Source organism: Pan troglodytes, chromosome 19, assembly GCF_028858775.2.
Source record: "Pan troglodytes isolate AG18354 chromosome 19, NHGRI_mPanTro3-v2.0_pri, whole genome shotgun sequence".
Classification (NCBI taxonomy): Eukaryota; Metazoa; Chordata; class Mammalia; order Primates; family Hominidae; genus Pan; species Pan troglodytes.
Window position 1 is genome coordinate 70982552 of NC_072417.2, and position 15676 is coordinate 70998227.

Here is a 15676-nt window from a genome sequence, read left to right on the forward strand (position 1 = left end):
TGGGGCGATCTCTGAGTTCCCTTTGAAGTCTGAAATTGCACTTCCCTGCAACCTCCAGTCTGCCTTTAATCCAGAAGCTGTTTATTTAGGGAGGTGGCCGTCTGGAGCTTTCTCAACAGACTGGCTTTCCCCATGGTGTTTCCCTTGCCTGATACAGCAAGCGGTTTACAGTCCTGGGCCAAACAGGAAGGTGACAGCGCTAGACACAGCCGGCAGGTCCGCAAGGCTGCGGTGCAGCGGTGCCGCAGGTGTCACCTCGAGAGTGCAGTCGGACAGCGCCGCGGGTGAATGGGCCAGGCAAGGCAGGGGTACCCTAGGGATGCGACGCGGGGCTCCTGGGGACAAACCCTGCCCCAGGCCGGGAGGGAGGAGGGAGCAGGAGGGTCCAGCCCACGCCGCTGGCCACATCAGAGCACCAAGCGAACACCAACTCTTTATTACAGGAATTCCTATGAAACAGCTCCAAGAAAAAACCCACACATAGGAGGAAAAAAAATACAAAGCAACACTCAACAGACGTGGGGCTGGGGCTTCCCCCACAGTGCGCCGAGTCCTGGCGCGGGGAAGGCTCAGAGACCCGTCGGGAACTCGAGCTGGGGGACCGAGGCACTCCTCGGAGACCCCCCCCCTCGCCTCCAGGGCCCCAGGCCTGGCGCGGGGAGCAGCGGAGGGGGCGGCCGCTCCTCGGCAGGGCCCCCCGAGCCAGCGTCCTGGCCCCGCGCGCGTTTCCAAACTTGGTCACGCTCGGCGGCGGCTGCGCGTCCCGGCCCTCCCCCAGCTCGGCGTTGCGAGTCCGGGCAGGGTGGGCGGGACGAGGTGCGATCGCCGGCTCGCCTTCGCTACGCCCTTGTGATCTTGGGGCCACGGAGGCCACCAGGGCCCGGCCAAGGATCGGATGCCACTCCCAACCTCCCAAAGCCGCGCCGAAGCCTCGTGCCTGCCCAGGCTTCCCGGCTCTCCGGAAGGTCTGCGCCCTCCCATGTCCAGGGCGGGGCCACGGGCTGGGCAGCCTCCCTCCCCGTGGCAGTGGTCAGTGCCGTGTAAGCGTTCCTAGAATCAGAGTTCTCCTCCTCAGATCACCCGCCCTTCTCAGGGCACCCAGCAAGCCCTTCTGCCCTAGGCGCTCCCACCCAGGCTGGCGGCCTTTCCGCCTTGCTCTTTAGCCATGTACCTGCTCAAAGGGGTCACTCCAGGACCCACCGCTGCCCACCCTCGGACAGCAGGGCTTCCAGTCCAGCTGGGGAGTCAGAGCCCCTGTGAGCCCCTACTGTGGTGTGACTCCAGAACTGGCTTTTGTCTGCTGCCAAATTAAAGACCCTGCCTCCCCAGAGTCCTCCAGCTCCAGGGTGGCCACCCTCCCCATCCCCGCTGGGTGATGGGGAACTGCTGGGAGTGAGCCCATCCCTAACAGCAGCAGCCTGATGAGGCCAGACGGGGCAGGGCAGTTGGCAGATGCTGTGCAGTAGCCCATAGCTCCTCAGAGTTCCTGGGGGACTGGCCAGGGACCTCCCACCCAGGCTGGGTGCAGGGCTCGTGTGCTGGGCCAGCAGCCCCGGGGGGAAGGCTGAGATACAGGAGGCCATCGAAGGGAGGGGCACAAGTGCCCGGAGGGAGCTGAGGAAGGGGGACCAGAAGGGAGCTGAGGAAGGGGGGTCAGGCAGAGTCTGTGACAGGAGAGATAGAGAACGGAGGGAGGCAGAGACTCCACCTTCAGGCCAAAGAGCCTCTGGTGGGGTCATCTTGCCCTTTTCCATATTCCAACTTTTATCTGCTTTCTGGATTTTTTTTTTTTTTAAAGGGAGGTTGGTTCCTGCATTTCCACTCTTTGACCATAGGAACGCCTGGCTACAAAAGGGGCTGTAATTGGCTGCTGCCTATAGGGGCCCCAGGTCCTTCCTCCAATTGCAAGGCAGCAACTCCGAAGTTCTAAGTCCCATGGAAAGTGGCAGTGGTTGGGCTGGACTGTGGCTGGAGGATCACTGGGCCTCGGTTCTCAAGCACCATCTGTCTGGCTGCAGCTGGGCCCTTCAGCTGGGGGCCAGTGTTGCTTTCCAGCTGCCCCCACCGGGTCAGATCATCTCTGGCAAGGAAGAGCTGCTGGCATCTGGTAGGGGAAAAAAGGGATGGGAGGAATCTTTTTCAAAGGAGCCCAATGGTCTTTCCTGGTCACTGGTTCCTGGAGAGACAGTTTTGGGAGAAGTTACTAAAGACGTAAGCCCTCTCCTTTCTCCAGGGACTCGAGGTCAACCGTAGAACTCTGCCTGGGTCATCCCCCCAAATTCCTAGAACCATTCCAGCTTGCCCAGCTGCAGGGACTCTGACAGCAGGAGATGGAGTGGAGGAATGGAATCCTGGGGTGAAGCAGCTGTAGGGGAGGGCTTCAACGTGGGAGGGTACCTGGCCCATTCTAATACGTCATAGCTCAGGGGAGCTAGGCCACAGAGACCTGTAGGTGGAGAAAAGTAAACTGGGGGCAGAACTTGGTAGGACTCAGACACCAGGCTGAAGAGTTCCTAAGACTTTACTCAGAAGACTCATTCAGGCCAGGCGCAGTGGCTCACGCCTGTAATCTCAGCACTTTGGGAGGCTGAGGCGGGCCGAGGTCAGGGGTTTAAGACCAGCCTAACCAGCATGGTGAAACCCCGTCTCTACTAAAAATACAAAAATTAGCCGGGCGGGGTGGCACGTGCCTGTAATCCCAGCTACTCGGGAGGCTGAGGCAGGAGAATGGCTTGAACTTGAGAAGGGGAGGTTGCAGTGAGCGGAGATTGCACCACTGCACTCCAGCCTGGGCAACAGAGCGAGACTCCATCTCAAAAAAAAAAGAAAAGAAAAAGAAAAAAAAGATTCATTCAAAGAGCACAGGAAGAATGGAACTAAAGTGGTGTTTTGGTGGTGGGATAATCAGAGTAGGTAGGGGCAGTGAAGAGAACAGGGCTGTGACCTAGGTGATGAGCATCTATCAGGGTGGTAATGGAAGGAATAGAAAAGAGAATGAAAGGGGGCAGTCAGGAGGAGAGACTGAGTTGCTATCCAAGGCTGAAAAGAAAATCTTGGGTGCAGCTGGGGACACGAAGCAGCTCTGGAAGCCTAACTGCGATGGAGATTCAGATGTAGGAGCCAGATGCGCAGAAGTGTTGCTGGTGCTATAAAAGAGGGCGGAGGCACTGCCAGAGTGGGCAGTGAGAAGACTTCGAAGAGGGTCAAGGGCAGAGCAACAAGGAGAGCCAGTATTTAGGGAGTGGGAGGAGCAACAGGAGCCAGGAGAGAGGAAGGAGAACCAGGCTTCCTGGGATCACAGGAGCCAAGGGAGGGCAGCTTCAGGAGAGATCAGGGGAGTGCGTGTGTTAGAGCACCATAAGAATGCGGAAGACGCTAAGGCCCTGAGCTGCTGGGTGACCTCCGAGTCAATCCGAGTGATGGGAGGGGCTGTCAGCCTGCAGTGGATGAAGGAGGACGGCAGGGAAGACTCAAGGACCCTTGGTGTTTAAGGGGAGGAGGAGGAGGATGTCAACTTGCAGAAGGAGCTGGAAGGGGACAAGCTGGAAGTCCTAGGACAGAAATAAATGATGAGGTGCAGGTACAGTGGCTCACACCTGTAATCCTAGCACTTTGGGAGGTCCAGGCGGGCAGGTCACCTGGGGTCAGATGTTCGAAACCAGCCTGGCCACATGGCAAAAATCCATCTCTACTAAAAATACAAAAACAAATTAGCCAGGCAAGATAGTGGGTGCCTATAATCCCAGCTACTTGGGAGGCTGAGGCAGGAGAATCGCTTGAACCTGAGAGGTGAAGGTTGCAATGAGCCAAGATTGTGCCACTGCACTCCAGCCTGGGCAACAGAGCGAGACTCTGTCTCAAAATAAATGAATGAATGAATGAATGAATGATGAGCAAGTTTCTGATGTAGGGGTGGTTTGGACAGGACCCGTTCTCCCTGGGGACCAGTAGGAAGGAGAAGGGTGTGGAGATAGTAGCAGCGTGGGGTGACAGTGGAGGCGATTCCCTGGCAGGCTCTATCTGGGCATTCCAGGACAGTGGGAAGTGGGCTGTGGCTCTGTGTTTGAGGAAAGCCTGAGGGGAATAGAAGGGACTGCAGTGCCTGGTGGGAGATGTGGTAGGGAGTCAGGTGGAGTGGGTGTGGGGGCCAGCTGCCCAGGCAGAGAGGAGAGGGCACTTGTATTTACTTGTTCTCGGTTTCCCTCCATTGTGACTATCCTGAGGCAAGTGAGTATTTCTCCATGGTCTGACACAGGGCCATACCTGCCACACCATCAACTCAAGAAAGCCTTGTAGATGCTGCCCACTGGGACCAGACAAGTGGCTGGGGAAGGCCGGGCAGCTTCCCCTCTCCCATGGTAAACGGGGGCTGGAAAAGGGACAGCTGTCTTGGCCAACTCCTGGAGGAGTCCTTGGTATTTTCTTTTTCTCCCCAAGAGGGTGCACAGGAAGCGAGGAGGAGAAATGGCTTGGAGCCCTGGGGCTTCAGCCAGAAACCGCTGCCTCAGGAGGGTTTCCTCATCCTGGTGTGGCAGATCCCAGCCCACCCAACCCAAGCAGGGGGCTGGAGAGAGTTGTGTGTGTGCACAGCCGGGTTGAGACCACCTCAGTTTTTCTTTTCTTTTTTTTTCTTTTTTTTTTTGAGATGAAGTTTCACTCTTGTTGCCCAGGCTGGTGTGCAATGGCGCGATCTCAGCTCACTGCCACCTCCGCCTCCCAGATTCAAGTGATTCTCCTGCCTCAGCCTCCCAAGTAGCTGGGATTACAGGCGCTTGCCACCACGCCAGGCTAACTTTTATATTTTTAGCAGAGACAGGGTTTCACCATGTTGGCCAGGCTGGTCTCGAACTCCTGACCTCAGCTGATCCACCCACCTTGGCCTCCCAAAGTGCTGGGATTACAGGCATGGGATACCATGCCCAGCCAGTTTTTCTTAAATCGTCCTCTCAGTGTGCTATGTGTGTCCTGGACTGTCTTCTCAACTGGACTGTAAACTCTTCAAGGTCAAAGCTGATTTTGTTTTCCTGTTCTCAGCATCTGTCATAGGCAGGTGTGCTCATCTTTTGTCAAATGAATAAATAACCAAAAAAGACATGCAATGAACTAGTTCCCACGCCCGTGTCCCTGCCGCAACTATGAGGGAAGACGCGTGGGGCCTGTGCTACCCAGTTGCCTGAGCCCAGCGCCTCTGGACACCTGGGAGGACACGTGGGGTGCATAGTGTGGGGGGCCCTGGCCTTGGGCAGTCCCTGGGTTGCTATGGCTCCAGGCCTTACCTCTTACTGTCCTTCTCGCAGGCCTTCCTCCACCTTGGGTGCCTCCTGACGCCTGCCCCGGAAGTCTTCATCTGAAAAGGAGAGGGAAGCTGCCTCATCCTCTACCCTGCAGGGCCTCGCTCAGGCACGGCCCCCAGACTGGGCAAGAGAGCTGACCCGACTCTCTCTGCCCCCTTCATTTGGGGCCCATGCAGATCCCCCCAGGTAGACGATGCATGGGTCCAGGGAGAGAGGCAGCAGGACACTCAGGTGCTGGCCAGGGTCCACCACTGAGCTCTGAGACCTTGGACAAGTTCTCCCCTCGTCTTTGGGCCTCAATTTCCTCATCTATAAAATGGGATGGAAAAGCTGGACTATCTAGATGACCTCTGAGGCCCTTCCAGTCCTTGTTTCTGGATGCCTCCTGACCCTCGAATGCGGCATGAGGATCAGGGTTCAGCTGCGGGCCCAGGAGGGTCTGAGGCAGAGTCTTCTGACCCACGTGGCCTTTGGAAGGGACTGGGTGAAAGTTGAGAAGCCTCTGGGCCCACAGACTGAAGCTGCCCAGTGCTTGGTTCTCAGGCCGAGGGTCCCCCATGGGGGCAGGCCTGTCTGCCACCTCACACCCAAAAGAATATTCCCCAGAAACAGTACCTGGCACTTCATGCTACAGGTACACATCTAGGTGGAAGTAGGGCTAGGGCCCCCTTTCAGGGGTTGCAGGAAGGGGGAGGCAATGTCGACCAAGTCAGGGGGATCCATTTCTTTGGGTCACCTGCCCACCAACCCTCAGTGTGTTCCTCCAGGGGACAGGGCGGGTGCTCCCATGAAACACCCAGGAACTCCGCTGGGAGATCACCGATCATAGAGAAGTTGGAGCTTACGACTCCCCTCCAGCCTCACCACACGCGTGGCCCTCCACATCATCCAGGAGGTTGGCTGTTGACGCGGCAGCCCCCAGCCTGCCAGGCCATTCAGGAAAACCGTCCCAGGGATGAGGGGACACTGCCCTAGTCCTCCCAGTCCCACTGACTCTCTGCCCCACCCCTCAAAGCTCTGGAGGTACCTGACACACCCACCTGACCCCCCACACCCTTAGTACTGTCCCCCAGGCTCATTTTCCTGAGGTCAGTGGTATGGCCAGGCCCTGACACTCTCGCCCAGCTTACATCTCTGGGGATGGAGAAACAGCTTCCTCCCTGTTTCCCTCTGGCTGCTGAGCCTCTGCTATCCTAGGCCCTGTTTGAGAAGCATGAATAGGAGTTCTGATAAAAAGGTGGAAAGCCGTATTTCTACTCGAGGAAGGGAGCGCCAACATGCTTGGAGTGAGGAGGACTCGTGCACCAGTTCAACTAGAGAAATGAAGGGAAGGTTTGATATTGATGGAAGAACCACTTTTTCTCCCAAGAAGTACATAACCTCAGACCAAAAAAAAAGTTAATAGGACAACTTCTGGGCCTACAGAAGGGAGATAGGAGCTGCTGCCCTGCTCCCTAGGCCTGGTCCCTGGTTGGCAACGAGAGACGGGCAGTGGACTGGTGGCCAAGCTCATGGAGGAGAGGGGAGGAGGAAGGGAAGGCCACAGAGCCCGGTTCCACTCCCAGGGGAGGGCACAGCTGCAGGGAGTCCAACAGGGGTCTTGCTCCGTGGCCCTTGGCTTCCACCACCCCCACCAGTGCCAGGCTGGAAAGGATACGACTGATGCTTCAACAAGTGTTTCCTCTTTGACTTCCTCATTTTGGTCTTCTCTGAGAAGGCTCGGGCAAGTTCAAACAGTTTCCTCCGGGTGGCTGGGGGCAGAGAGACCTGTGAGTCATTCTCTTAGCAGCCAGCACACCAGATGGCCTCCTCCCAGGTGTGGGAAAGGCCAGGGGAGGACCAAGGCCCCCCGGAGTGGGAGCAGGGGGCAGGCAAGCGTGGGAGCTGAGGAGGGAGAGGTGACAGGAATCGCAGACCCCTGAGGACGCCACCCCAGGAGCAAGAGGCTACATCCTGGGTCAGCCTGCAGGGGCAGCACAGGACACCCTGAGCCAGGCCCAGGGACCGCAGGCGGCTCAAGATCCAAGTATTCCCTCCCCAGCTGCAACACACTGCAACGCATCTTGGCTAGCTTTCCCGCCGCCACCGCCTTCCCGCCCCTCCCCTAGCCACCTCCAAAGTTGGTTCTGGGATTTCCATGACTAATCCGAGATTTTCCCTGAAATGGAGCCTGAAAGGATCGCAGCCTCATTCACACATGACTGTGGGTCTGTGTGGCGGGGAGGTGAGGGGGAGGGAAGGGGGCATTCAAGGCTGGTAGGACTTTGTGGAAAGAGGTCCCCCACCCCCACAGAGGCTTAGCAAGGGCCTCTCTGTGCAGTCAGCTCCGGCCAAGCCTCCTCAAGCCACAGAGAACGTGAACATGAGGATTGCGGTGAGGGCATGTGTGGCACGTTATTTTTCTGCAGACATCTGGCTCAAGAGGATTTAAAACTTAATTTGTATCTAGACTCAGCTGTAGAGGGAAGTGAGGCAGGAAGGCTGAGGGAGCCAGCCTGCAATGAAAATGTCACTGGTTCACCAAGAGTCAGCTGCATTACACACGCTGAGCGGCTCCCTCACTCCTGGGAGGCCACAGGGCCTGTCTCAGAAAAGCTGGGGAGGGAAGCGGGGCCTGAGTGGGACTCACACTTTCCCATGTGTTTCAGCTTGTCCCTGAATAAGGCATCTTCAGACACAGCGGGGTTGGCGTCGCCAGTTCCTGGAAGGAGACACCTGCTGAAGGCCGGCCACCGTGGCCAGCCATGGCCGCTGTCCCAGCCCTACCCACCCATCTGAGGACAAATGCAAAGAAAGAGCAGGCTTCTTCCCTGGCCAGAAGGGAGTTTAAAGCAAGGAGGATGTGGAGTTCCAGGAGCTCCTCTTTCCCCTTGTGGACTTTGTTTCCTCCTCTGTAAAAATGGGGAGGGTTCAGTGGTCTACTGTGTGTGCGGACAGCCAGCTCGTGTGTGCTCCCAACTGTCCACGCCTCTGACCAACTCCATGTTTCATGACATCACCTTGGTAGCTTGGGAGTATTTCCACCATGGAGGTCACCAAGCACTACATATCAGGCTCCCGCTGCACTCAGAGTTGGCTGTGAAACATTCACCAGCACACCAGGGGCCTCCTGCACCCCGACATTCATGTGACAGTCAAATGAGGTGCTGGCTCAGAGCCGGCATTCACCTGTAGCAAGTCCCTTGTCCTTCCTGCCAGGTAAGCCCATCCATTGCTCCCTCCCAGCCACAGGGTTTCTGGCTATTAGACAATGAGTAGGAATAGAATGGGACTAGTCCTGGAGTCAGAACCCCACCGGCCACCCAGAGTCTCCCGGGCTCGCTCAGCATCCACTTGGGTTTTTTGCTGCCTTTCTGAAGCCCCTGCTCTCTGTCCTGCAACTTGGTTAATCCCCAGTCACCTTGCCTGCTAAGTCCCCTTTGAGTCATTCTGATCCATCTCAGCAGCCCCGGTATCTCTAGTTAATTCAGGATCAAGGACAAGAGGCTCCTGCTTAAAACTCCCAGCTGCACATCTGCTGAGCCCTAAGCTCCCAGCCTGCTGCTTATGAGTCAGTTCCACAGGATTTTCTCCCTTCAAGCTGGGATCAGCTCAGCTCCCCATCCCTCTGCTCCTCCACCCCCAACTCCACTGCATGATGCAAGGTCTATTCCAGGCAAGAGCCCTTCTCCGAGGTGGGCAGCTTGTGTACATGTGGGGCAGGGGGCACTGACTGATGAGGGGCCACTGTTCGCACACAGGCACCAGGTCATCGTTCCCAGCTGTGGCTCAACCCAGTAGTCTGCGCATCCCAGGAGCACTGCTGCCCCCTCACCCCCATCCAACCCTCCTTCAGCCATTAGAGCTTCTGAGCAGAAAGGCCTGGCCCTCTTTACAGGCAATTCTTACTTCCCACCACCTTGTACACAAAGCTAGAAATTCCTCTTCCTCCAACACCTAGGGCAAGGCCCAACAGATGGCAGATATTCTCCAGCTATGTCATGAATGAATGAGTAAACTCCCCAGATTAATCCTGCCCTCCTTTTTTCCCATGCATTTGCTAAAATCAATAAGTCCTCAGCTTTGCTAGTTTGTTCTACCTGTTTTCTGGGCATTTCTCCTTACAAGACCATAAGCTTCCCCAGGACACAGACCAAGACTTATTAGTCTCTGAGCCCCACCACGGGGCATTTTGGGGTCCTTTTCTTCTTTTTTTTTTTTTTTTTTTGGAGACAGGGTCTCACTCTGTCACTCAAGCTGGAGTGCAGTGGCATAATCACAGCTCACTGCAGCCTCAACCTCCTGGGCTCAAGTGATCCTCCCACCTCAGCCTCCTGAGTAGCTGGGACTAGAAGCACATGCCAATATGCCCAGCTAATTTTTAGTACTTTTTTGGTAGAGATAGGGGGGTCTCATTTTGTTGCCCAGGCTGGTCTTGAACTCTTGGGCTGAAGCAATCCACTCTCCTCGGCCTCTCAAAGTGTTGGGATTACAGGCGTGAGCCACCGCACCTGGCCATGTGTCGCTGACTAGCCTACACTCGAGGCATAGGTTGAGAGTTCAGCCAGCCTATGTTACTTGATCACAACTGTGGGCTCTGAAGCCCAGCAGTGGCTGGATTGGAAAGACCCCAGAGCTGCTAAATGGAGTGGATATGGAGGTGGGGGCAGAAGCAGCCCAGCCAGCCTGCTGAGGAGGCCCAGCCCCCCTCCCACAATCTGTTTTCTCACCCTCCTCTCAAACTCCAAATATGCAAAGCAAAGTTGGGTGTGAGCTCCCCGCCATGCCTCTAGGTTTTCTTCCCCAGAAGGCAAAGTTACCTGGGACAGGAGAGGGAAAGCCAAAGTCGTTTCCGACAGCCACGCTGCTGGATTTAGATTTCTGGGATTCGTATTTCAATCGATCTGGAAAAGGACCACATTCACAGGTCAGGGAGGTTAGCTCCTGGGCTCCCAGGGGCAGGCTGGGCTGGGACACAGTAGTTTGCTAGAGGCTAAGTCTCCAGAATCACACATGAGTACACACGGGCACCCAAAATATGAGTGCACACATCTACCAGCTCTCAAAGAACCAGCAGTAAAAGAAACTACTGCCTGACAGCCATCTCAAATGTCAGAATTAAAAGGACTCAGAGAGACTGTAGAGTCCAAACCCCCTCATTTAAAAAGAAAGGCATGGCCAGGGATGGTGGCTCATGCCTGTAATTCCAGCACACTGGAAGGCTAAGGCAGGCAGATCACCTGAGGTCAGGAGTTCGAGACCAGCCTGGCCAACATGGTGAAACCCCATCTCTACTAAAAATACAAAAATCAGCCAGGTGCGGTGGTGTGCGCCTATAATCCCAGCTACTTGAAAGACTGAGGCAGGAGAAACACTTGAACCTGGGAGGCAGTGGTTGCAGTGAGCCGAGATTGAGCCACTGCACTTCAGCCTGGGTGACAAGAGTGAGACTATGTCTCAAAAAATAAAAAATAAATGGAAAAGCCTTGAGGCTTCCAGCACCTTTGCTGCAGAGCTGGGGCTAACCTTGGGCCTCAGCCCAGCCTTCTCCCTCCACAACTTGCTCCTCCCCCACCAACACACCATCAGTTACACACACAAGCTCTCACGCTGTGGCCATCACAGGGACAGAGCTCCACAGCCCTCTCGTCTCCTCTACCCCAAACACACTGCCACCCTGCAGGGGAAAGGCAGCCAGGCTGGGGAGCAGGGTCTCCAACCCAGAGACAACCCAAATACCTGCAAAGTTCCAGAGCCCCTGCTCTAAAGTCTTCCACTCAAGAGCCTCCCCTGCCCTGGCCTTCATGAACCCAGTCGTTCTGTTTCCGGAGCTCCAGACACATCACGCCTGCCTTGGGGCTGGGGCTCTGTGAGGAGGGGCAGTGCTCTTCTCCCTGCTGCCTTGTGCTAAGGCCAGTGCCTGGCACAGAGCAGGTGTGCAATGGGAAGAAGGCCTAAGAGTGCATATCCTTCTTCCTCTGAGTCCCGAGGGAGAAAGGGGTGGGCTAGTGACCCAGGTCCCCATAGGCAGAATTCTGAGGCTCCCATGGGATAACTTGGTGGGAGTCATGCCTCAGTAGGACAGAAAGCACCTGGCCCCCTCAGCCCCCAGCTCAGTGTTTTCCTGAGCCCCAAGGCTAAAGCCAGCATCACCTCCCTTCTTCAGCCAGGGAGAAGTGGCTGCAGGCGCTGCCCACCTCTCTCCAGAGCGAGGAGGAAGTCGCGGTTCCGTTGCAGCTCCTTCATGAACTCCTCGTTCTGCAGGAAAAGCGCGATCCTCTCGTCCTCCAGGTACTGCTTCCAGCGGCTCTCCTGGTCTCGGGGCCCTGGCTCAGCCATGGCAGATGGACCTCCCTCTCCACTCCCAGGCTTGGGGCCCCCAGCGTTACCCTGAGGAGGGAAGCGAGCATGTTGAATGTGTACACACAAGGGTACATGTTGCACAAACGTCCACATCCCTCTGGTTGCACACACGCCCTGTCCAACATCCTCCAGCCCTCACCTGAGGCTCACACCTCCTAATGGAACCTGGTTGTGAGCCAAAATCCAACGGACAGGTCAGAGCCATTGCTGCAGGGGACACAGCAGTAGCCTAAAAACTATTTTTCCCCCACGCCACGGACCACCTCATACCTTCATCTACAACCTGAACAGTCCTGAAAAGAAATCTGCAAACTGTGGAACAGCCTATACGTCAATTCCCAAACTCAACCCTCTCCCTGCACCAGCAGCCTCAGGGTGGACCTGCCCCGCTGTGGGGCACCTTGGGGCATGCCAACATCTAGCAAGAAGCAGCCTCTGGCCCTTTCCCAAGGGAGGAAGGGGGGTGCTCTGGCCCTCCACCATTGGCCACCCCATGCCCGCCTCTCTCCAGCCTGAGGTGACTGCTGCAGCAGACAGCCTCCTTAGGCTGTCACCTTCCCTGGATAGAACAGGAAACCTCCAGGCCCAGGCAGGAAGTGAGGCTTTCAGTTCAGCATTCCTGCCCTACGAACCCGGGGCAACAGAAATAGCTCAGCCTGGGTTTAAACATCAGGAAGTAAAACTGGCTGGCACAAATTGTGTGGGCAAAGAGGGATGCTGGACAAGCAGGTGGGAGTGGAAGGCGGGGGCGGCCCCCGTTACCTGTATGCTGTCCAGCTGCTGGGGCAGGATGCGGAGAAAGTCATCCGGGAGGTTGCCCAGCAGTGGTGGGTTCCAGTTCCGATAGCGTCTCTGGCTTGTAGGGGCTCCAGAGCCCAGCGCGTCGATACTAGGGGATGGCAGGTGACAGGGAAGAGGAAGTCATTAAGCCCAACCCCAGGTCTCCTGGCCCCATCACACCAGGTCCTCAGGCAGGTCGGATCCTGCTCAGAGATTCCCATGGCCTTCACTGCCTCCAGAACAAAGGCCCGTCACTCTGTCTCATCACTGGAGATGTCTCCACCAGCCTCAGCGAACTCCCCAGCCATTCATGCTCTCCAGTCACTCAGTGCCCTTCCAGGTCTCTGGACCTACAGAGCTGTCTGTCCACGGTGCACATGTGGAACTCTGTGGATTTAGCCATAGATGTTTACAAATGTCCCCTAAAGACAGCAGGGATCGTATCCTTTCATGCTTCTATCCTAGCACCTACACAGTGCCAGGCTCATGGTGCTGAGTGACAGGTATGGTCCAAAGGAACAGACACATAAGCCACCAACAGCACAGCCTGCTGCATGTTGGTTTGCTGAGGAAGGGGCATATGGGGACGCCAGGATCCCTACAGAGGGTAAAGCAGATCTGAGCTCCAGTTCTGGCTCAACCACCAGCCGGCAGGGTAGTCTTAGGTGGGCCCCTGTTCCCTCTAGGGCTCGGTTTCCTTATCTAGAAACTGCTGCCTCCCTGCCCAGGTGCTGGGGAGCCCCTCAGGAGGCCGTGTCCTGAGCAGTGTTCTGAAAACGTGCGTGGAGATGTGAGTGTGGAAGGGATCTCGCTCTCAGGGTGCTCTGGGGCCGCTCTTTCCAGGCCCGTTGTGTGTGTGGCAGGAGCTCTGTGCCATGGCAGAGCCAACAGCTGGGCAAGGCAGTAGAGGAAGAGGGGGTGGCACACACCCTCCCTGACCTCCAGGCTCCCGCCCTACCGCCCTGGGCCTGAGGGCAGCTCGGAGCCCGGCCAGGAGCTCCCCACAACTCCATGGCAGCCTGCAGCGTGGCAACCGCAGGACACGTGTTCCGCTGAATCAGGGAAACGGCACACTGAGAAGGCAGCCGACGGCCGGGCGGTGGGGGCTGCTCTAGCTCTCGGGCCTGGCTTTGATTTGGTCTTCAGCTCTAGGAATCCCGCCCGCCCCCTCACTGGAGGGGAGCTTTTCCGGGCTGCAGCTGACTATGGAAATAACTTCCTTTCCTTTTCTATTTCGGGCGGGTGGCCGGCGGCGGGGGCGAGGGGAAGGGGCGGGGGCGGCAGCAGAAGGGATAACCAGCTGCTAAGTGCCTGGTGGGAGCTCAGCTCTTGCAGACTGGAGCCAAGGGAACCCCAGCACGCCTCGTCCACCCTCTCCCGGCACAGACACAGGGGGAGAGGGAATGGTCTGGAGAGCAGCTTGCATCACAACCCGGGACTCCCATTCCTAGGCCAAATTTTTTTCTACATCACTGCCACCTTCTGTCACTGTTGGAGGCTTCATTTTTCTCCAAAGGCCAGAGATGGGGAGAGAGGAAGCCTCATCTCTCAGGGACTCGCAGACCACCCCAGGCTACAGCAGGGAGGGACCCTCGCCAGGGGTATTACCAGTTCTTGAGGTCTCAGGGTCTTCATCTGGGACATGGGTGCCCACCCCCAATTTAACCACACCTCGGAGCCACCCAGGAAAGCAGTGGAGGGAGAACCTCAGAGGTGCACCTGGACCCCTCTAGCCGTGAAGACTCCAAGTGGAGAAGGGCACAAGGTGGAGGAGGCCCCTGTTCTCAGCTGAGTTTCCTTGCTGCTAGGCCTGTGGTCCTGAAGGAAGGCCAGGCCCAGCCCCCTCCCGGCCCCTTGGCTGGCACTGGTAGAGATGAGGTCAGCCCACAGCTGCGTGAGCCAGGGGGCCCTGAGCACAGGCAGCCCAGGCAACTCCATTGTGGTTGGAAAGGAATGTCAGAAATGAGCTGAGACGCAAATAAAAAAAAAACTTCCAAGGCTGTAATTTTAACGGAAAAACAGCAGGCGGCCTGTGTGGAAGGGTCCCCGGGGTTTCAGAGACTGACTGTCTTTCAGACAGATGGAGGGAAGGACAGACTGGGGGAGGGGAAGGAGGGAGAAGCTGGGGAGGATTTCCCAGCCCAGAGCCTCTGCCTCTGGACCCCAAAACTGCAACTTCAAGCCCCATCGGACCCCCAGGTTTACCCATGGAACATCAGACCTGATGGAAAGGGATTTCAGAGACAGGACTTCCAGGTAAAATTTTTGGTAAGAGCTGGACATTGAGGTCCAGAGGGGGTTCAAGCCATGTCCCAGTACACACACATCATCCAGGCAAAACCTGGGCCCAGGGATTGTGACATTTGAAGCATGCTCCCCGGGATGGCCCTGCCTCTCTGTGCCCTGGCAGGCCAATACCCACGCTCCCAAACTCTGCCCCATCTGCAGGTTCTCGGCACCCCAGTGACTGGAGGTAGCAGATGGGGGCCAGGCCATTCCCCGACTCAAATCTGATCTCCCTCAGCAGCCAAAGGAAGATTCCTAAAACACGAACCTGATCGTGTCGCTCTCCAGGTTAAGGCCCTTGAATGGCTCCCCGCTGGCCGCAAGAGAAGACGGAAGCTCCCTGGAGGGCCACAGGGCCTTTGATCTGCTTGCCTTTCCAGCCTCACCCGCCGTTAGATACTTCCAGGAGGTCTCCAGATGAGCCCTCTTTCCTGCCTCCAGGCCTCTGCAAGGGCTCCTTCCTTTGCCTGAGCGCCTCCCTGTCCTCTGCTTCTCCACATTACTGCCAATGTGGCCTTCAGGTCACAGCCTGGACATCAGTTTCTCCTGGCAGCCTTCCCTGCCCTCGTGTCTTCGGCTTCCCTAGACCCTGATCTCCTTGGCAGTGTGTGGGCAAACAGGCAGCACCGTATTCACCTCCACGTCACACACACGGCTCAGCACATGTTCACACACATGGTTCAGCAGCGCCATATTCACCTCCACATCACACACACGGCTCAGCACGTGGTTCACACACATGGTTCAGGAGTGCTGTACTCACCACCTCATCATACACATGGCTCAGCACCTGCATATGGCAGGCAATCAGTAAATGCTGGAAATGAATGTCCTGGATGGAGGGACTGGACAAGGCACTGGAGATGGCCTAGAGGCCCAGGTCTAGCAGAGCCATCCTGGGGCAAAGGGATCTGTGCCTCTACTGAACACTGGCCTCTGGGGGAAGCCTCGCCCCTGGTCTCAATGTTCAATGT

General features: G+C 56.8%; 1 protein-coding gene across 4 annotated transcripts in view; it reads right to left on the reverse strand.

Annotated features, from left to right (window-relative positions):
- Window positions 1-414: 414 nt before the first annotated feature.
- CUEDC1 (CUE domain containing 1) overlaps window positions 415-15676 on the reverse strand; it is a 93920-nt gene continuing 78658 nt past the window's right edge. For 2 of the 4 annotated variants that reach the window (XM_009432900.4, XM_054671470.2), the window contains exons 4-11: window positions 12399-12525; window positions 11471-11663; window positions 10094-10177; window positions 7924-7995; window positions 6952-7045; window positions 6159-6217; window positions 5277-5347; window positions 415-2104 (exon numbers count right to left, since the gene is read on the reverse strand). In XM_009432900.4, the coding sequence (XP_009431175.1) occupies window positions 5280-5347; window positions 6159-6217; window positions 6952-7045; window positions 7924-7995; window positions 10094-10177; window positions 11471-11663; window positions 12399-12525 (697 nt within the window). In that variant the 3' untranslated portion in view covers window positions 415-2104; window positions 5277-5279. Of the gene's footprint in view, window positions 2105-5276; window positions 5348-6139; window positions 6218-6951; window positions 7046-7923; window positions 7996-10093; window positions 10178-11470; window positions 11664-12398; window positions 12526-15676 lie in introns of all 4 variants that reach the window. The other 2 variants (XR_001711012.4, XM_009432903.5) reach the window with 2 other exon arrangements.